Raw genomic sequence first — 21636 nt, 5'->3', positions numbered from 1 at the left:
CACAGTGGTAGTCCCATTCAACTCGATGGAAGGTATGCTCAATATGAAGCTGGGACTTCGTCTCTACAATGACTATGCGGTGGGCACTCCTACCAATAGTTATGGACAGATGTATCTGTGGCAAGCAAGTTGGTGAGGATGAGGTCAAATATGTTTTTCTCTCTTGTTGGTTCCCTCACCACCTGTCACAGACCCAGTCTGGCAGCTATGTCCTTTAGGACTCAGCCAGCTCGGTCGGTAATGGTGCTATCGAGCCACTCTTGGTGATAGACATTGAAGTCCCCCACCCAGAGTACATTCTGCACCCTTGCTACCCTCTGTGCTTCCTCCAAGTGGTGTTAAACATGGAGAAGCACTGATTCATCATAGTAATTATCACGTGGTAATCAGCAGGCGGTTTCCTTGCTCGTATTTGACCTGATGCCTTGAGACTTCATGGGGTCTGGAGTTGATGTTGAGGACTTCCGGGGCAACTCTCTCCTGGCTGTATACCACCTCTGCTGGGTCTGTTTTGCCGGTGGGACAGGACATATTCAGGGATGGTGATGGTGGTGTCTGGGACATTATCTGTAAGGTTTGATTCCGGGAGGATGACTATGTCAGGCTGTTGCTTGACTAGTCTGTGAGACAGTTATCCAAATTTTGGCACTAGCCCCCAGATGTTAGTAAGGAAGATTTTGCAGGGTCAACAGGGCTGAGTTTGCCGTTTCATTTCCGGTGCCTAGGTCAATGCCGGGTGGTCCATTTGGTTTCATTCTTTTTAGACTTTATAGTGGTTTGATACAACCGAGTAGCTTGATAGGCCATTTCAGATGGCATTTAAGAGTCAACCACATTGCTGTGGGTCTGGAGTCGCATGTAGGCCAGACCAGGTAAGGATGGCAGATTTCCTTCCCTAAAGGACTTTAGTGAACCAGATGGGTTTTTACAACAATCGACAATGGTTTCATGGTCATCATTAGACTTTTTAATTTCAGATTTTTATTGAACTCAAATTCTGCCATCTGCCATTACCCTGGGTCTCTGGATTACTAGTCTATTGACAATACCAATACACCACCGCCACGCAAGAGGGCAGATAGGGCCTCAGTTTAACATTTCAGCAGTGCAGCACGTCTTCAATACTGCACTGGAGTGTCACCCTGGATTTGTTTTGTGCTGAAGTCCTGACTCGGTCGAGAGTGCTAACAACTGACCCACGGCCAACACTATGGTCACCATTTGGAAGAAGAGCAGGGGAATTCTCCCTGATTATCATGAGATCAATGTTTGTCCCTCAATTGACACCTAAAACTGATTACCTGGTCGTTATCACACTTGTTGTTTGTGGGATCTTGATATGCATAAATTGGCTGCCGTCTCCTGCATTACAACGGTGATGACATTTCAAAAATATTTCATTGGTTGTAAAGTGCTTTGGGATATCGTGAGATTGTGAAAAATGCCGTAGAAATGCAAGTTCATTCTATCCCTCCTTCATCTAGTGACATTAAGCTCCTGTTCGTTATGATCTGCATAGAGACCTATAACTTTTAAAAAGAGATTGAAACTTCCAGTTGAAAGAGTGACATGACAAAATTTCACATTTTAAAAAGTATTACTGTAACAAATTACTCAAAGCACTATTGATTAAATGTTATTTTCTTTTTGTGGACAACTTATATTTTAAACTACAGGGAGAAACATTCCCCTTTATACTTATCACAATGGCACTCTCCACAGAATTAGTCCTGATAGCAAACAGTTCACAGTAGCTTCCAGTGGGTTCCCATATTCCTGCTTCACCGAGTAGCAACTTCGAGCGACTGTCTCCAGACGTTTTCCTCAGTTTTAAAGTCTCTTAAATCCACCACCAGAAGTAAAACCTGTGCCTACAATTCTCCTTTCCCCCAGTCATGCTAGAACAAATCTCCCAGAATGCATAGAAGGCTGCAGGATGTCTCTTCGACTAGAAACCATCTCCTTCCAATGTCTGGCTGTGGTAGCTCACAACAACAAGCAGCCTTTTCTCTCTGCTGACCACACAGAGCCTCTGCTGTTTGTCCATGATATTCATTGATTTGTAGAGGAGCCTGTACCTTAACTCAGAACCAGCTTCCTCTGCCTGTTCCCCATGGCAGTGTGAACCACATGAACCTTGCATCCAAGTAAAAATGCTAATTAGCTATCCTTGACCACAACTCCCAATCATCTTAGAAGTAAATGGACAGTTTACAGTACAGCTGCTTACAACCTGACACTAACAATACCTTTCTGGAATTTTGGAGATTCTGAATCTATTCATTGTAAATTCAGAGACTGCTGCCATTCTCAGTAAAAAGCCATCCTTTGATCTCTTAAACCTCCCAAGTTTACTGTCGGGCAGATCTCAGAACTCACTATCCCCTTCTTTTAGCATAAATTTAAAACTACAATTCTAAAATATAATAATCTTACAAACCTCATAATTGTATCACGATAATAAAGTTACATTAAACTTTATTTTCTCAAACCCTTATCCCTCACTGTGTCATCCCCCACTCAACCCCTCTCTATATCCTAATCCCCGCTTATAATGATTGTGATTTCTTTCCCTGACTCCCCTACCACCACCAGGACTGAGGATGGAGAGGTACCTTCCCGCTGAGGGTCTAAGTGTCGTGCATGGAGCAAACAAAGTCATCAAGTTTGGGTAAGGGACCTCGGAGACACCATTACCTCGGAGACGCCGTTACCTTGAAGACGCCGTTACCTCAGAGACACCATTACTGAGCCCTATTCACCTGTGTTAACACCATCCTGAGCCTCGTGCACTGTCAGGGTCGAATATCCCCCCTTCCCCATCTGAGAGCACTTGAGTTCCACTGCGATCTGAGTTCCAATCAGCTTACTCATCCACCTGGTCACTGAGCATCACTGGAATATTTGCCCACAAAAGGCATTGCAGACAAGTTTGTTGTTTTCCTAACCTAGGAACAGCACAAACCCAGTGGCAGAGGCATTGGGTAGGGCGGGGGTGAATTTATTCTGGGGGTCTTTTTCCTGGACTGGGGTATTAACCCCACAGTCTGCCTCCCACATAATCCTTTAATGAGAGAGCAGGTTTGGTAAGTCCTGATAAAACCAGAATCTTAATATTACAGCACAGCAGGAGGCCATTTGGCCCATTGTGTCTGTGCCGGCTCTTTGAAGGAGCTATCCAATTAGTCCCACTCCCCAGCCTTCTCCCCATGACCTTACAATGTCCTGTTCCGAACGGTTCCAGGGTGGGGGATTTAGCTACGAGGTTCGGTTGGAGAAGCTGGGATTGTTGTTCTTGGAGCAAAGGAGATTGAGGGGAGATTTGATAGAGGTGGACAAGATTATGACAGGTTTAGATTAAGAGAAGCTGTTCCCATTAGCTGGTGCTACAAGGATTAGGGAATACAGATTTAAGGTTTTGGGCAAGACATGCAGGAGGAATGTGAAGAATAATTTTTTTTACACAGCCTGGAACAGGATATGATGATTGCAATGAGGGGCTCTCCTATGATGAGGAGTTAAGTAAATTGTGCTTACATTCCCTGGAGCTTAGAAGGATGAGAGGCAATCTCATTGAAACACCAAGCACTAGGAACAGACCATAACAACTTACCAGATGCTCACCAAACAACTAGCTCCTTCCCCTGTAGTAGAGCAAGAACTGGTTTCTACAGGGTGAAAAAGTTAGAAAAAGCAAAGGAGCACCTACCTCCCCTCCTCACTGAACCCCCTCAGCTCATCAAACTCCCTCTGTTGAGGTTGCACTCCAGTGAATGAATCACAAAAAGTTAGTATGCAGCTACAGTGATTAGGAAGGCAAATGGGATGTTGCATTTATTGCAAGGGGGAATGATATAAATGCATTGGAAGCAGTCAGAGAACATTCACCCAACTCATTTCTGGGATGAGGGGCTTATCCTATGAAGAAAGGTTGAAGAGGTTGGAGTTTAGAAGAACGAGAGGTGATTTTATTGAAACATAGAAGATCCTGAGGGGATTTGATAGAGTGGATACCGGGAGGGTGTTTCCTCTTGTGGGAGACTAGAACCAGGGGACACAATATAAGACTAAGAAATGTCTCTTTTTTAAGACAGAGATGAGAAGATTTTTTTTCTCTGAGGGTTGTTAACCTGTGGAATTCTCTTCCCAGTGAGCAGTGGGGGCTGGATCATTGAATATATTTAAGGCTGAATTAGGCAGATTTTTGATACACAAGAGAGTCAAGGGTTAAAGGGGGCAGACAGCAAAGTGGAGTTGAGTCCACAACCAGATCAGCCATGATCTTATTGAATGGTGGAGCATGCTTGAAGGGCCGAATGGCCTACTCCTGCTCCTGTTCCTATGTAGAGTGGGGCAATGGCACTGACTGGATTACTCTAGAGAGAGAGAGAGAGCTGGCTTGGACTCAGTGGGCCAAATGGTCTCCTTCTGTGCCATAGATTGGGAAATGTTGATGTACAAAGGGACCTGGGTGTCCTTGTACACCAGTCACATGAGCAAGGATGTCTTACTGCAGGGTCTTGGTGAGACCACACCTGGAGTAATGTGTGCAGTTTTGGTCTCCTTACCTAAGAAAGGATATACTTGCCATAGAGGGAGTACAACGAAAGTTTACCAGACTGATTCCTGGAATGGCAGGATTGTCGAATGAGGAGAGATTGGGCCGAGTAGGCCTGTATTCACTTGAGTTTAAAAGAATGAGAGGGGATCTCATTGAAACGTATAAAATTCTGACAGGGCTGGACAGACCGGATGCAGGGATGATGTTTCCTCTGGCTGGGGGGGTTCTAGAACAAGGGGTCACAATCTCAGGATACGGGTTGGCCATTTAGGACTGAGATGAGGAGAAACTTCTTCACTCAGAGGGTGGTGAGCCTGTAGAATTCTCTACCACAGAGGCTGTGGAGGCCAAGTCACTGAATATATTTAAGAAGGAAAAAGATGGATTCCTGGACCCCAAAGATGTCACGAGATATGGGGAGAGCGTGGGAGTACAACGTTGAGACAGAGGATCAGCCATGATCATATTGAATGGCGGAGCGGGCTTGAAGAGCTGAATGGCCTCCTCCTGCTCCTGTTTTCTATGTTTCTATAATGATTCTATGACACAAGCACCTGTCTAAAAAATCTTTTGAAATTTCCTCTGGAATCTGATTTTGTCGAGCTTTCAGACTATGCACTCCAGATTATAATAAGAAGAGTTTTTCCTCTAGTCTCTTTGTCATTTATTTTAACTTTATGACCTCTAGCCACCAATCCACCTGTCAAAAGAAACAGTTTCTCCCTATTTGCTTTATCAAAACTTCTGATAATCTTGAATTTTATTTTCAGTCTCCTCTTAACCTTCTCTGCTCTAAGGAGAACAATCCCACCTTCACCAATCTCTCTACATAACTCAGGTCCCTCATCCCTGGTACCATCCTGGTGAACCTCCTTCATAACCTCGGCAAGGCCCAGGTATCCTTCTGAAGTGGCATCAAGGAGCCCTGTGCAAAACTGGGGTCAATGGGATTCAGGGGGAAAACTCTCTGCTGGTTGGAGTCATATGTGCCACAAAGGAAGATGGTTGTGGTTGTTAGAGGTCAATCATCTCAGTTCCAGGACATCACAGCAGGAGTTCCTCAGAAGTGGGGATGTTTGCTGATGATTGCACAATGTTCAGCACCATTCACGACTCCTCAGATATTGAAGCAGTCCATGTCCAAATGCAGCAAGACCTGGACAATATCCAGGCTTGGGCTGACAAGTAGCAAGTAATATTCGCGACACACAAATGCCAGGCAATGACCATCTCCAACAAGACAGAATCTAATCATCACTGAATCCTCCACTATCAACATCCCAGGGGTTACCATTGACCAGAAACTGAACTGGACCAGCCATATAAATACTGTGGTGACAAGAGCCAGTCAGAGGCTAGGAATCCTGCAACGGGTAACTCACCTCCCGACTCCCCAAAGCCTGTCCACCAGCTACAAGGCACAAGTCAGGAGTGTGATGGAATACTCCCCACTTGCCTAGATGAGTGCAGCTCCCACAATACTCAAGAAGCTTGACAACGTCCAGGACAAAGCAGCCAACTTGATTGGCATCACATGCACAAACATTCACTCCCTCCGCACAGTAGCAGCAGTGTGTACCATCTACAAGATACACTGCAGGAATTCACCAAGGCTCCTTATTCAGCACCTTCCAAACTCACAACCACAACCATCTAGAAGGACAAGGGCAGCAGATAGATGGGAACACCACCATCTGGAAATTCCGCTCCAAGTCACTCACCATCCTGACTTGGAAATATATCACCATTCCTTCACTGTCGCTGGGTCAAAATCCTGGAACGCCTTCCCTAACAGCACTGTGGGTGTACCTACAGCACATGGACTGCAGCGGTTCAAGAAGGCAGCTCATCACCACCTTCTCAAGGGCAGCTAGGGATGGGCAATAAATAGTGGCCCAGCCAGCGAAGCCCACATCCCGTGGATGAATAAAAAGAAAGTGCTGTCCCAGAATTGGACACAGTCCTCCAGCTGAGGCCCAGCCAGCAATTCATAAAGGTTTAACATGACTTCCTTGCTCCTTATTCAAAGCCAAGTATCCCACGCACTTTATAACTGCCCTATCAACATATCCTTGCACCTTTAAGGATTTGTGGATATGCACCCCAGGCCCCTCTCCTTGTATTGTCTTCGATATATGTTCTGTATCACTTCACACTAATCAGTACTAAACTGTATCCACCATGTATCTGCCTGTTGCACCAGTCTGTCTATCTCCTCCTGAATTCTGTTACTATCCTCATAATTTTGCCTATTTTGACGAGTTTGATATTATCTGCAAATGACAAAAGTGTATTGTCTAGAGTCAAATCCAGGCCATTTCTATGTAACAAGAATAGCAATGGTCCCAAATACTGATCTCTGGGGAGCTCATGGAAAACTCCCTCCCCAGTCAGAAAACGCTCTGTTCACCACCACTGTCTGCCTCTCATCTGTTAGCCAATTACATACCTAAGTTATCACTGTTCCTTTAGTACCATGTGACCCTGTTTTCTGAATAAATCTGTTATCAAATGCCTTTTGAAAGGTATTGGTGACTGGGTCACTCTGTCCTAGCTTGTTAGTAGAGAGCTTCACTAATTGGAGTCGGGTCCATTGTACAGAGAAAAGAGGATTAGTCTTGTAATCTCCGTGGAACTCTGAGGCTGGGACTGAGAGGGAGACAGAGGGAAGGAGAGGGAGAGAGAAAAACACAGGTAGACAAAGTGAATAAGGGACGAAGGGAGAGAAAGCAACAAAGACTGGGAGAGAGGAACCGACAGAGGGAAACACATGGGGAAAGCGAGAGAGAGGCGCACACAGGTACAGAGAAAGAGATATAGAGGCAGATGGAGACATAGCTAGACTGAGAGAACGCTGGGTGAGGAGAATGAAAAACGGATAAGCATGGAAGAGGGAAGCTATTGAAAATGTCTTATTTAACTTTTGAAGCAGCACTCCCATCCCCCAACTTTCTTCCCCTGCCCCCCATTCAGTGAGAACATCCTGCTCAATGGATGCCACAGTCCAAAGGTTGGGTTTAGGTGGAGCTGGAAAACCAGAGATTTGACTCCATTCTGAACTGAGTCTCTGCCTCCGGTTCAGCTCCTGAATGACTGAACCAACTCTCGGTTCCTCTTCAAATATTTGAAACTCCAGGGCTCCGGATCTGAAACCTGCCCAGAATCTGGAAACGTGTGTCCTGAAGAGAGTGTGAGAGAGCCACACCTCTCAATCTGTGCTTCAGCCCTAAGGTGAAGCAATGGTAATAATCTGCAAGAATCCTTAGATCCTGGATAAGTCCCAGAGGAATGGAAAACTGCCAATGTAACACCCTTATTCAAAAAAGGAGGGAGACAAAAAAAGAGGTAACTATAGGCCAATTAGCTTAACATCTGTCATTTGGAAAATGTTGCAGCTCTATTGTAAAGGATGTAATAGCAGAGCATTTAGAAATGCATAATATAATCAAGCAGAGTCAGCATGACTTCATGAAGGGGAAATCATGCCTGACAAATTTATTAGAACTCTGAGGAGATAACAAGCAGGATAGGTAAAGGGAACCCAGTAAATGGATTTCCAAAAGGCATTTAATAAGGTACTAGACATAAGGCTGCTTAATGAGATAAGAGCTCATGGTGTTCGGGGTAGTATATTAGCATGGATAGAGGATTGGCTAACTAACAGAAGTCAGAGAGTTGGGAAAAGGGGAGAGTTTTCAGGATGGCAACCTGTAACCAGTGGAGTGCCCAGGGATCAGTGCTGGGACCACAATTATTTACAATATATATGAATGACTTGGATTAGGGAAATGAATGTACTATCGCCAAGTTTGCGGTTGACACAAAAGTAGATGGGAAGGTAAGTGGTGAGGATGACACAAAGCCTACAGAGGGATATAAACAGGTTAAGTGAGTGGGCAAAAATTTGGCAAATGGAATACAATGTGGGAAAGTATGAGGTTATGCACTTTAGCAGGAAGACTAGAGGAGTTGAATATTATTTAAATGGAGAAAGACTGCAGAAAGCGGCAGCACAGAGGGATTTGGGAGTCCTCGTGCACAAATCACAAAAAGCTGACATATGAGTTCCATAGGTAACAGGGAAGGCAAATGGAATGTTGGCCTTTATTTCAAAGGGAATAGAGTATAAAAATAGGAAAGTCTTGCTAAAACTATACAAGGCACTAGTTAGACCACACCGAGAATACTGTGAACAGTTTTGATCCCCTTATCTAAGGAAAGATATACTGACATTGGAGGAAGTCCAGAGAAGGCTCACTAGGTTGATCCCGGGTATGGAGCGATTTTCTTATGAGGAGAGGTTGAGTAGGTTGGGCCTGTACTCATTGGAGTTTAGAAGAGTGAGAGGCGGCCTTATTGAAACATAAGATTCTTAGGGGGCTTGACAGGGTAGATGCTGAGAGGCTGTTTCCCCTTGTGAGAGAGTCTAGGACCAGAGGGCATAATCTCAGAGTAAGAGGTTGCTCATTTAAGACAGGGATGAGGAGGAATTTCTTCTCTCAAGAGGGTAGTGAATCTGTGGAATTCTTTACCACAGGGGGATGTAGAGGCTGGGTCGTCAAATATATTCAAGGCTGAGATAGACAGATTTTTAATCAGTAAGGGAATCACGGGTTATGGGGAAAAGGCAGGAAAGTGGAGTTGAGGATTATCAGATCAGCCATGATGTAATTGAATGGCAGAGCAGACTCGATGGGCCGAATGGTGTATCTCTGCTCCTACATCTTATTGTTTTATGGTCTCTGCTGCCCACTGGTCAGCAGGAGATGATGAATGTAACAGGAAGACCAGCCAGCGTTGGCCATTGGGGATCCTCCATGTGGAATCACTGGGTGGAGGGAGAGTTGGCAAATCCAGAGCTGGCCTCTCCCGTAGATGCAATCCAAACACACAGCAGCTGGAGGTGGTGGCCTGGGCACTGGACAAACCTTTCCCACCTCGTGCTGGAAATCGCCAGGCTCAAGGAGGAAACCACTTTCACTCCTGATTCACTCAGTCACCATCTGACAGAACACAGGCTCACCCCAGGGGCATAATTCTTGCCTCAGACCCCTCATCTGACTGGGGTACGGGTCCTACACACACTGACTCCTACCGGGGTACGGGTCCTACACACACTGACTCTCACTGGGGTACGGATCCTACACACACTGACTCTCGGTGGGGTACGGGTCCTACACACGCTGACTCTCACTGGGGTACGGGTCCTACACACACTGACTCTCACTGGGGTATGGGTCCTACACACACCGACTCTCAGTGGGGTACGGGTCCTACACACGCTGACTCTCACTGGGGTACGGGTCCTACACACACTGACTCTCACTGGGGCACGGGTCCCACACATGCTGACTCTCACTGGGGTGCAGGACCCACACACGCTGACTCTCGCTGGTGTGCGGGACCCACACACACTGACTCTCACTGGGGTACGGGTCCCACACATGCTGACTCTCACTGGGGTGCGGGACCCACACACGCTGATTCTCGCTGGGGTACGGGACCCACAGACACTGACTCTCACTGGGGTAGGGGTTCCTCATTCATACACCTGCCCTCCACGTGTGAGTGCTTTTTCTCATTCTTACTTCCCAACATGAGCTGGAGTTGAGCACTCCGAGCATGAGCACTGAAATCTTGTCAATCCCCTGGAGCCTTTTCTGTGATAATGTTTTATAATCTATTGTAGATATCTGTGAAGGGTTTCATTCCCTCACATTCTCTCTCTCTCTCTTTTTCTTGCCACAGACTCCATATTGTGACCTGGAATGTTGGAACAGCTGCTCCTCCTGATGACGTCACCAGTTTGCTGCATTTGGATGTTCATATGCAAGAGCCGGACATGTACATCATTGGGTAAGGGAGCCGATGATATCATTGCGTGAGGGGGCTGCTGATGATGCCATTGGATGAGGAAGGGGGGAACCAATGATGCCATTGTGTTTGGGGGGAACTGACGATTGTGTGTGGTGGGGGGGTAGAAACTGATGATACGATTGTGTGTAGTGGGGGGGTGGAAACTGGTGATGCCATTGTGTGTGGCGGGGGGGTGGAAACTGGTGATGCCGTTGTGTGTGGCAGGGGGGGGTGGAAACTGGTGATGCCATTGTGTGTGGCGGGGGGGGTGGAAACTGGTGATGCCGTTGTGTGTGGCGGGGGGGGTAGAAACTGGTGATGCCGTTGTGTGTGGCGGGGGGGGTGGAAACTGGTGATGCTGCTGTGTGCCTTGACCCTCTGTTTGTCTCCCCCCTTTTTTGCTGGGATAGTTGCAATGATTTAAGTCAACCAGTCAGATCCAAGGCATTCTCTGACTTTTCACTTCCATCTGAGCCCACACTTCAGAGGCCTCAGGCTCCTCGCCCAACAGTCACTAACTCCCTCCCATGAACCCCTCACTCCCCACTCCTTTTCGTTTGTCCTACCCTGCCCCACCCTACTCTAACCCCGCACCCACCATTCCTGGCTGACACAGCCCTGGCCAGGGATTAGACACACAGGCCTCGCTGCCCAGTGTGGATCATCAAGGCTGATCGACCCAAAGGCATTGCTAGGGCAGGATGGGTGACGGTGGGGGCCGGGGTGAGGCTGCGGTTTGGTAGCGGGAGTGCGGTAGTGGGGAGGGGGTCGGGTTTGGTGCCAGTGAGGGAGCGGGAGATTGTTTTTATTCGTTCATGGGATGTGGGCGTCACTGGCTAGGCCAGCATTTATTGCCCATCCCTAATTGCCCTTGTTCAGAGGGCATTTAAGAGTCAACCATATTGATGTGAGTCACATGTAGACCAGGTAAGGACGGCAGATTTCCTTCCCTAAGAGACATTAGTGAACCAGATGGGTTTTTACAACAATTGGCAATGGTTTCATGGTCATCATCAGACTTTTAATTCCAGATTTTTATTGAATTCAAATTTTGCCAACTGCCTGGGTGGGATTAGCCTTACCCTGGGTTTCTGTAACACTAGTCCATGACAATACCACTGTGCCACTGCCTCCCCTTGATGATGGTGAGGGCGCAGGGGTTTGCTGGCGGCGAGGGGGCGGTGATGGTTGCCGGCAGCGAGGGGGCGGTGATGGTTGCAGGAGGTGATGGTTGCCGGCGATGAGGGGGGCGGTGATGGTTGCCGGCGGTGAGGGGGCGGTGGTTGCTGGCGGTGATAGTTGCCAGCGATGAGAGGGCAGTGATGGTTGCCGGCAGTGATGATTGCCGGCGATGAGGGGGCGGTGAAGGGGCAGTGATGGTTGCTGGCAGTGATGGTTGTGGGGGTGAGGGGGCAGTGATGGTTGCTGGCGGTGATGATTGCCAGCGGTGAGGAGGCGGTGATGGTTGCCGGCAGCAAGGGGGCGGTGATGGTTGCCGGGGGTGACTGGCCTCCAGTGGGTGAATGTGACCCTCTGACCCCTCATTGTGATGATTTGATTAGTTTACAGGAACTGAATTCGAAGCTGTCCTCATTCCTCATTGACATGGCATTTAATGACCCCTGGACAATCTTATTCACAACCTCACTGGCTCCACTAGGCTACGTTAAGGTAAGTCTGAAGCTGAACTTTCAGACAGGTACAGACAGCAATTAAAAAGCTAATGGGACATTGGTCCTTATCTCAGTGGAGCTGGAATACAAAGGAGAGGAACTGATGTTACAGTTTATATGAAGCTCTAGTCAGACCCCATCTGGAGTAACTGTGTTCAGTACTGGGCACCACACCTCAGCATTGTCACAAGTCATCATTTCCTTAAATGTAAAAGATCAAGGGGTGACCTAATCACGGTGTTTAAAATGATTTGATAAAGGGACCATTTCCAGAACAAGGGGCAGAACCTTCAAATTGGAGCCAGGCCGTTCAGGGCTGATGTCAGGAAACACTTGTTCATGCCGGGGTGGGTGGGGGGGGGGGGGCGGTGGCGGGAATCTGTAGCACTCTCCTGCCCACCCCCCCCACCCCCCTTACAAATAGCTCTGGATCCCCAGGGGTCAATTGAAAAGCTCAAGGCTGAGGTTGATAGGTTTTAGTTGTCTGAGGGGATCGAGGAATCGCAAACAGAAGTGGAAAGTGGGTTTGAGGTAGGTCAGTGTGGTCTAATTGGTGGAACAGGCTTGAGGGGCCGAATGGTCTCCTGTTTCTATATTCCCTGCCTGTCCGGTAATGTTTTACAAAGTGCGCACTGCGAGCCACAGGAAACAATTCTAACACTTTAATAAACAGAGCACGAGGAACAGGAGGAAGAGCTTTGCTGCAGTGCTGCTTTGTCAGAGGTACCACATCTTAGACAAACCATTAAACCTCAGCCCCATCTGCTCTGGTTCAGCTGAGTGTTGCCAATTCTGGTTAGACACATTCCTGGAGGTTTATCACATGACTTCCCAGCTGCCCCTCCTGGTAGAGCAATATTTCTTTTACCTCTGATATTTTATAACTCATTAAAAAGAGTGATGAAAGAAAATGAAGAAGGAATTTGTTGTTGACGACAGGAACAGGAGGTTTAATTCCTCGAGACTCCAGGCCAGTCCTGGAGGGTTGGCAACCCCTTGTTCAAGATCCAAGGTCACTGGGGTACGCCAAGGTGAGCAGCAGCAACAACAACTTATATAGCGCCTTTAAAGTAATGAAACGTCCCAAGGTGCTTCACAGGAATATTATAAAACAAAGTGTGACACTGAGCTACATAAGGAGATAGCGGGTCAGATGACCAAAGCTTGGCCAATGAGGGAAGGTTTTGAAATGTCTTAAAAGGAGGAAGGAGAGGGGGAGAGGTCAACCCGCTTGAGTCCCTCAGCAGCAGATGAGCTGTGACAGGGCAGAGCCAGCGGTCTTTGGGATGGCGCAGACAGGGACTCAGAAGCTCGTCTTGGGTTCAGATGCGATGCCGAGGTTGCACACTGGCTTAATCTCCTACTGCTGCCAGGGAGAGAGACAGAGTGGGTAACCAGGCAACGGAGGTTGGAGCAGGGACTGAAAACTTTCAAGGGCACTTCTTCCTCAGTAGGAACACCACCACCTGGAAGTTCCCCTCCAAGCCACGCACGCTATCCTGACTTGGAAATATATGGCCGTTCCTTCACTGTCGCCGGGTCAAAATCCTGGAACTCGCACCTCCCCGTAAAAGATTTTAAAATAAGTGCCCTGGGACAAGTGTTTCTCTGTCAGTCAACACCAGTAAACCAGATTAAATGTTCAAGCGCCCAGTCATGTGGAATCTTGCTGCCCACAAAATGGCTGCAGCATCTTTCTGCATGTGTAATGGTCATCAGCCCCCATGAGAGAGATCGTGTGTGTGTGTGTGTGTGTGTGTGTGTGTGTGTGTGTGAACCTGTTTTCCTTCCTCTCTCTCTGGGGTCAGCTCTGTGTCTACAGTGTTTTGCTGGCCTGGTTTTGAAGCTCCTGTTGCTGCCTGACTCTGTGTTTGATGCACTGAGCTGACCTCAATCAGCCCACACAATGGGTTCCTTCATTGAGGCCCCAGAGCAGTGTGACAGTTAAACAAGGACATTTAAGGAGACAACGCATCATTGTTCCGAAGCTGGTCTCTGCGGTGCCTTCGTTCTCCCTTTCATCCTATCCACAGTCCTCTCAATCAGTCAAATGAACGGGGCAGGAGACCAGAACTGGAGTGTCCATGTATCCGCCCACCATGGTCAGTTACTCATGGCCCAGGCTTGTGTGGGAAGGTGTTTGGAGGTTGTCCTGGGGTCTGTGGAATAAACCCCTGAGCAGAGGGGACCAAATTGTGGGAAGGGAAGTAAGCAAGCAAACAGAATGGTATCTAACCTTTAACCTCTGCTCTCTCTCTCTCCCCCCAGACAACCTCAGTCCGGATGCAAGGTGTTCTGCTGCTGATCTTTGTCAAGTGTTTGCACCTGCCTTATATCCGGAACCTGGAGACCAATTACACCCGGACTGGCCTGTATGGATACTGGGTAAGGGGATTACCCCGCCTCCGGCCTTCAGCTCCTTCGTTGTCCTCTCCAAGTCTGTGCTGGTGTTGTGTGAAGCCGCTGGTGTTTAGACACGGCCTGGCTGGGATTTCTCTGACCCTGCCTGACGGCTCAGGCCCTGTAGGCCAGGAAGACCGTCAACATCCAGGGTTTACATCACGGTGACTGCAGCTGAGCTGGGTGTGCGGGGAATGTGTGTGAGCATTCGGCTGGCGATGCCCTTCAAGGATGAATAGCTTTCTAACATGGCTGTCGCCTGAAAAAAAAATGACCATTTGTTCACTGAGACCAGGAGAGGAAAGGTGGGGGAGAGGGCCAATTGGTGATAAACATGTTGCAGGAGAAACAAAAAGATGCTGGAACATCTCCCCAGATCATACAGCATCTGTGGAGAGAGAGAAGTAAAGAACGAACTTGCATTTCTATAGCACCTTTTATGACTCAGAACATCCTAATGCTCTTTCCAGGCAGTGACCGTTGTCACGCAGGAAACACCAGCACTGATTTGCACACAGCAAGATCCCACACCAGATAATTATTATCTCCTGTCTAATCATTCTGCAGTGGTTAAGTCATGGAAATTGCACCATTGAGTATTGAGAGTTTTGTCACTGATTATCAGTTCCACTCTTGCAAGTGAGATTTTTTATTAACTGCCTCAATGTTTATTAATGTGCAGGAGCTTTTTGAGGCTTTTACTCCTTTAGACAGTCTGCAACTTCAGTCAGATTTTAAAAACTGCAGTTTCTCCCTTCTTGCAGCTGAGGTGAGTTACTGGAGACCAGAGATGCTGACAACTTCCTCTCCTGCAATTTTACTTTTTTTTTCAACTTTGATTTGAAAGATTTCCAACATTAGCTGAAGAAGATTAGATCTCCTAGGAGCAGGAACAGGCCATTCAACCCTTCAACCCTGCTCCCTCATTCAATAAGATCGTGGCTGATCTGGCTGGGGTCTCAATTCCACTTTCCTGTCACCGCCACAGCTTTCACCCCCCACCCCCGCCAACCATAACCCTCAAGCCCCTTGTCTGTAGGACTGACATTTATTAAGTGTTACTGTCCAAACTAATCTGGCATGATTCCAGAACTGCATTCAACTGCTTTATTTAGAGTTCTCAACCCTGTTAGCTCCCCTCTCTCTCTGTAACCTCCTGCAGCCTCAAAACCCTCTGCGATCTCTGCATTCCTTTAATTCTGGCCCCTTGAGCAGCCCCAATTTTAATCGCCCCACCATTGACGGCCATACCTTCAGCCCTGAGAGCCAAAGCTCTGGAATTCCATCCCTAAACCTCTTCACCTCCACTCTCCTCCTAACCTCCTTGACCAAGCTTTTGACCTAAATTCCTCTATCTGGTTTGGTGTTTAGACCACTCCTGTGAAGCATCATGATGTGTTATTGCGTTAAGGATGTTGTACAAGTGTAAGTTGTCAGTGATCTAAAATCTATTTCCAGTGTGAGGTTGAACTTGCATTGGAACAGGAAGAGGCCATTCAGCCCCTTGAGCCTGTTCTGCCATTCGGTTAGATCATGGCTGATCTTATCTCCATTTAACCTCCTTAATTCCGCATACCTCAATACCCCTTTCCCAATAAAATCTACCCTTCCCATTCTTAAATGCTCCAATTGACCCCCAACATCCATTCCCTCCCCTTTGTGTGAAGAAATGCCTCCTGAAATCACCCCCGAATGGCCTGTCTCTCATTTTAAGGCTCTGCCCCCCTGTTCTGGAATGCCCCCCCTCACCCAGAGGAAATAATTTCTCTCTACCCTACCAAATCCTTTAAACATTTTAAACCCCTCAATTAGATCACCCCTCAATCTTCTATACGCCACAGAATACAAGCCTAGTCTATATAATCTGTGCTCATAATGCAACCCTTTTAGCCCCAGTATCATTCAAGCGAATCTGCACCATAAGAACATAGGAACATAAGAAATAGGAGCAGGAGTAGGCCATTCGGCCCCTCAAGCCTGCCCCGCCATTCAATAAGATCATGGCTGATCTGCCCCAGGCCTCAACTCCTCTTTGGTGCCAGCTCCTCGTAGCCCTGAACTCCCCGATATTTCAAAAATCTATCTACCTCCTCTTTAAATACTTTCAGTGACCTAGCCTCACAACTCTCTGGGGTAGAGAATTCCAAACACTCTCTACCCTCTGAGAGAAGAAATTCCTTTGCATCTCAGTTTTAAATGAGTGTCCCTTTATTCTGTAACTATGTCTCCTAGTTCCAGATTCCCCCATTAGTGGAAACATCTTCTCAACATCTACCCTGTCAAGCCCCCTCAGAATCTTGTACATTTCAATAAGATCACCCCTCATTCTTCTAAACTCTAGTGAATAAAGACCTAACCTGTTTAGCCGTTCTTGATAAGTCAACCCCTTCATCCCAGGAATCAGCCCAGTGAATTTCTTTTGAACTGCCTCCAATGTCAGTATATCCTTTCTTAAATACAGGGACCAAAACTGTACACAGCACTCCAGGTGCGGCCTCACCAACACCCTGTACAGCTGTAACAAGACTTCCCTATTTTTAAACTCCAACCTCCTAGCAATACAGGCTAAAATTCCATTTGTCTTCTTAATTACTTGCTGCACCTGCATGCTAACTTTTTGTGTTTCATGCACAAGAAAACCCAGATCCCTCTGTGCTGCACTTTTTAGGAGTCTCTCTCTATTTAAATAATAGTCTGCCTTTTGACTTCTTCCTACCAAAGTGCATGACCTCACACTTTGCTACATTAAACTTTTGCTCACTCACTGAACCTATCTATATGCCCTCATCACAACATGCCCTCCCTTCTATTTTTGTATTATCAGCAAATTTGGATACATTACACTCTGCCCCCTCCTCCAAGTCATTAATGTGGATAGTAAATAATAAGGCCCTAGGACTGATCATTGTGGCACTCCACTAGTTACGTCTTTCCAACCTGAAAAAGACTTATTAATCCTGACTCTGTCTTCTGTGTGTTAACCAATCCTCAGTCCATGCTAATACATTACCCCCAATACCGTGAGCTTCTATCCTGTGCAATAGCCTTTTATGTGACACTTTATCGAATGCCTTCCGGAAACCCAAATACACTGCATCTACTGGTTCCCTTTTATCAACTCTGCTTGTTATATCCTCAAAGAACTCTAGTAAGTTGGTCAAAAATGATTTTCCTTTCCCAGGCACCGCAATCCCTCCAAGGCCAATCCTGAGGCCCGGTGCCCAGAACTGAACACCCTAACTTCAGATGGGGTCTGATTGAAACTCTGTACAATTGAAGCATCACTGCTTCTCATTGAGATGAAAGCCAACGTTCCATTAACATTATTGATTAATTTTGATACCTGTACAGTGACTTTTAGTGATTTGTGTTCACCGATCCCCAATTCCCTTTGTTTCTCTGTTGCTCCCGCTCTCTCACCATTGAAAAAATATCCTGATTCGCCCTCCAATCCAAAGCTCACACCTCTCCATCCACTAGGCTGTCCAATCACGGAATCTTTCTGTGCCCCTTTAGACTCAGCAGCAGCAAGTTATCACAGTGTTAACTTTGTTCTGTTTGAAAAACATTGATAAGGTCTATAATACTGTGCTGTGTCAGACTGTGAGCAGTAACTGACATCAATTCACTGTGACCAACCTTTCTGAAACATTTAATTGCTGTTACTCTAAGAAACTCGTAGGGTGTTTCAGGGTAGCAGGTCCCGACAGATAAAGTAGGCCTAACATGCACAAGGTGTAGGCACCAGGGTCAGGCAGTATTGGTTAAAGTAAGAGGAAGATCACTGCCCTCATGTAGATATTACAGGAGATCAACTTATCAGAAGCAGCAGAGAAACTCCAACAGAATTAAAGGCTGTTACACATGGGAGATAAGAAACAGCAACACGTGTCATGTAAAACAAAAACAGAATTACCTGGAAAAACTCAGCAGGTCTGGCAGCGTCGGCAGAGAAGAAAAGAGTTGACGTTTCGAGTCTTCATGACCCTTCAACAGAACTAGCTGAGTCCAAGGAAGGGGTCTTGTGTTGATATGTCACAGGTCACATGGTCATGACATGTGATCATATGTCATGTGATTGAACCTCCAGAATGCTGTAGCTGGAGATGTTTGTTGGTATGAACAGGTTCCTGATGACTGCCACACACTCCCCTCAGTGTCAATATACAGTGGGAGAAGATGGGATTGGTTGATTGGCTGTCCCTCTAGCTCCTCCAGCCCACAGCTAGGCCTTGGCCTGCGATGTGCACTGAAATCTCATTATCGGTTTTTGCTGTGTGTGTGTGTGTGTGTGTGTGTGCGTGCATGTGTGTGTGTGTGTGTGTGTGCATGCCTGTGTGTGTGTGTGTGTGTGTGTGTGTGCGTGCCTGTGTGTGTGCGTGCCTGTGTGTGTGTGTGTGCCTGTGTGTGTGTGTCTCTTTCTCACTTTCTCACTCTGTCTTCCCCCTGTCAGGGTAACAAAGGGGGTGTAGCTGTTCGCTTGTCCCTCTATGGACACCTGATCTGCTTCCTTAACTGTCACCTGCCTGCTCACTTGGAGAACACAAACCAGAGGCTGGACTCATTCGGGCGGATCCTGGACGTGCAGCAGTTCACTGGCAGGGAGGCACAGGCCATCCTCGATCATGAGTGAGTACCAGAGGAAGCCCATGTGACCCGGGCAATCGCAGATAATTTCCTCACCCTCCTTGCCAGCCCTCTCCCTCCTCTCTCCATCACCAGTGCCCCCCCCCCCCCCCGCACCTGTTGAATCTTTCCTGATTATCTTTATTCTCTGAGTTCTGGTATCAATTCTTGTGCATCTTTTTGAGAGCCTTCTTCAGTGCCTCTATATCCTTTTTATAAACACTAGCTGCTGCTGCCAATTGGCCAGGTGTTGGGAACACTTGTATATATGCACTCAGTTCGCACTGCGCCCACCAGTGCATACACAGTTTCTTGCAGCCAGGCTTGTCTCTGACTATGACCAAGATTAGGCACCATTTTGTGCCTGAGAAATGAGTACCTCCAACTTTCAGCTTTGCAGAGTTTCAACATTCATACTTTAGTTTTAAAACATGTCTGTTATGTAGTTTAGGATTACGCCAGTTTTCTTACACTTAAGGATATTTGAGTGCTTGAAGGCAGAAATGACCATTAAGGTACATCTTTGCATATTAAAGGCCAGTGATTTTTAGTGTACTTTAGTGCACAGTTGATTCATGTTTTTTGTGGATTGCGTATCAGGAGGTTTATGAACTGCGCTGCGTTCAGTTGTACTTTGCTAACGTAGCTCCTTCCTAACGAATATTTAAGCGATATTTATGCTGCAGAACATCTACATTTGGTACAATGGTCGGTGCTGAGTTAGACTCAGCCAGGGTGACAGCAGAGGTATTGCAAAAAGACTGCATGTGGAGGGAAAATGCAAGACTTAGGCAGGCTCCTTCACTCCTGCTGTCGTACTTGGTTCGGCACCATTTTCAATGCAGGCACTGAGAGGTGCGCCCTCTGCAGGTCTCTCACCAAACTTCACCTTTTATAATGAACTGTTCATTCTCAGAATCACAGTATCATCACAGTGCAGAAGGAGGCCATTCGGCCCATTGAGTTGAAAGAGCATTCTAACTAGTGCCACTCCCCTGCCTTATCCCCATAACCTTTCACATTCTCTCCTTTCAGGTAGCAATCCAATTCCCTTCTGAATACCTCGATCAAACCTGCCTCCACTGCCCTTTCAGGAAGTTTGTTCCAGACTCCAATCTTCTAGGTGAAAAATCTTTTCCTCACATCACATTTAATACTTTTGCCATTTATTTTGCATCTGTGCCTTCTAGTTCTTGCTGTTCTCTTGAGTGGGAACAGTTTCTCACTATTTACCCTGTCCATTCCCCTCGGGATCTTGAATGCCTCTATCAAGCCTCCTCTCAGCCTTCTTTTCTCCAAGGAAAACAGTCCCAACCTCTCCCAGTCTATCCTCATAGCTACAGTTCTTCATCCCAGGAGTCATACTTGCGAATCCCCTCTTTACTCTCCCCAATACCTTCACATCCACCCTCAAGTATGGTGTCCAGAACTGGATGCAGTGCTCCAGATGAGGCCTAACTCGCGTCTTATACAAGTTCAACATGACCTCTTTACTCTTGTACTCAATGCCCCTATTAATAAAGCCTAAGATACAATATACTTTATTAACTGCTCTCTCAACATGCCCTGCCAACTTCAATGACCTATATACATATACACCAAGGTCCCTCTGTTCCTGCCCCTCCTTTAGAGGCACTCCCTTTATTTTATACTGTCTCACCATATTCTTCCTGCAAAAATGAATCACCTCACACTTCTCTGCATTGAACTTCTTCTGCCACTTGCCTGCCCAATCCACCAACATGTCTATGTCCTTTTGAAGTTCAAGACTACCCCCATCACAGCTGACAAAATTTCCAATCTTCATATCATCTACCAATTTTGAAATCATGCCCTGCACACCAAAGTCTAGGCTATTAATGTATGTCAGGAAGAGCAAGGGTCCCAACAGTGACCCCTGGGGAATTCCACTACAAACCTTCCTCCAATCTGAAAAACAACTATTTATCACTACTTTCTGTTTCCTGTCACTCAGCCAATTTCTTATCCAAGTGCCTACTTTCCCTTTTATTCCATGACCTAGAATTTTGCTCACAAGTCTGTTGTGTGGCACTGTATCAACTGGCTTCTAAAAATCCATATAAACCACATCAGCAGCATTTCCCTTATCAACCTTCTCTGTTACTTCCTCAGAAAAACTCCAGCAAGTTAGTTGAACATGATTTTCCCTTAATTAATCCATGCTGGCTTCCCTTAATTATCCTGCACTTGTCTAAGTGACTATTGATTTCATCCCATATTATAGTTTTATCCTTGCGGTTCTGCTGTTGACCTTGTGAACCTTTTTTGCACCATCTGCAGTGCCTCTATATTATTTTCTAAAATGGAGACTAGAACTGATCACATTGTTCTAAATGTGGTCGAACCAAGATTCAATACAAGTTTAATGTAACTTCTCTACTTTTCAATTCTATCCCTTTGGGAATGAAGCCCAGTGTTCTGATTACATTTTAGTGCCCTTATGAACCTGCATTGCTCCTTTGAGTGATTTGTATATCTGTATCTCTGGATCCCTCGGCT

At 46.6% G+C, this 21636-nt stretch overlaps 1 protein-coding gene across 2 annotated transcripts in view; it reads left to right on the top strand.

Annotated features, from left to right (window-relative positions):
- The window catches only part of inpp5ka (inositol polyphosphate-5-phosphatase Ka), a 39699-nt gene that overhangs the window by 4244 nt on the left and 13819 nt on the right, over positions 1-21636 (top strand). The window contains exons 2-6 of one of the 2 annotated variants that reach the window (XM_041198044.1): positions 2596-2671; positions 10310-10417; positions 11980-12088; positions 14359-14475; positions 18944-19119. In XM_041198044.1, coding sequence (XP_041053978.1) covers positions 2604-2671; positions 10310-10417; positions 11980-12088; positions 14359-14475; positions 18944-19119 — 578 coding nt within the window. In that variant the 5' untranslated portion in view covers positions 2596-2603. The remainder of the gene's footprint in view (positions 1-2595; positions 2672-10309; positions 10418-11979; positions 12089-14358; positions 14476-18943; positions 19120-21636) is intronic. The other variant, XM_041198043.1, reaches the window with a different exon arrangement.

Source organism: Carcharodon carcharias, chromosome 10, assembly GCF_017639515.1.
Source record: "Carcharodon carcharias isolate sCarCar2 chromosome 10, sCarCar2.pri, whole genome shotgun sequence".
Classification (NCBI taxonomy): Eukaryota; Metazoa; Chordata; class Chondrichthyes; order Lamniformes; family Lamnidae; genus Carcharodon; species Carcharodon carcharias.
Note: the sequence above shows the minus strand (reverse complement) of the source record. Positions and strands in the feature narration are given on the sequence as shown.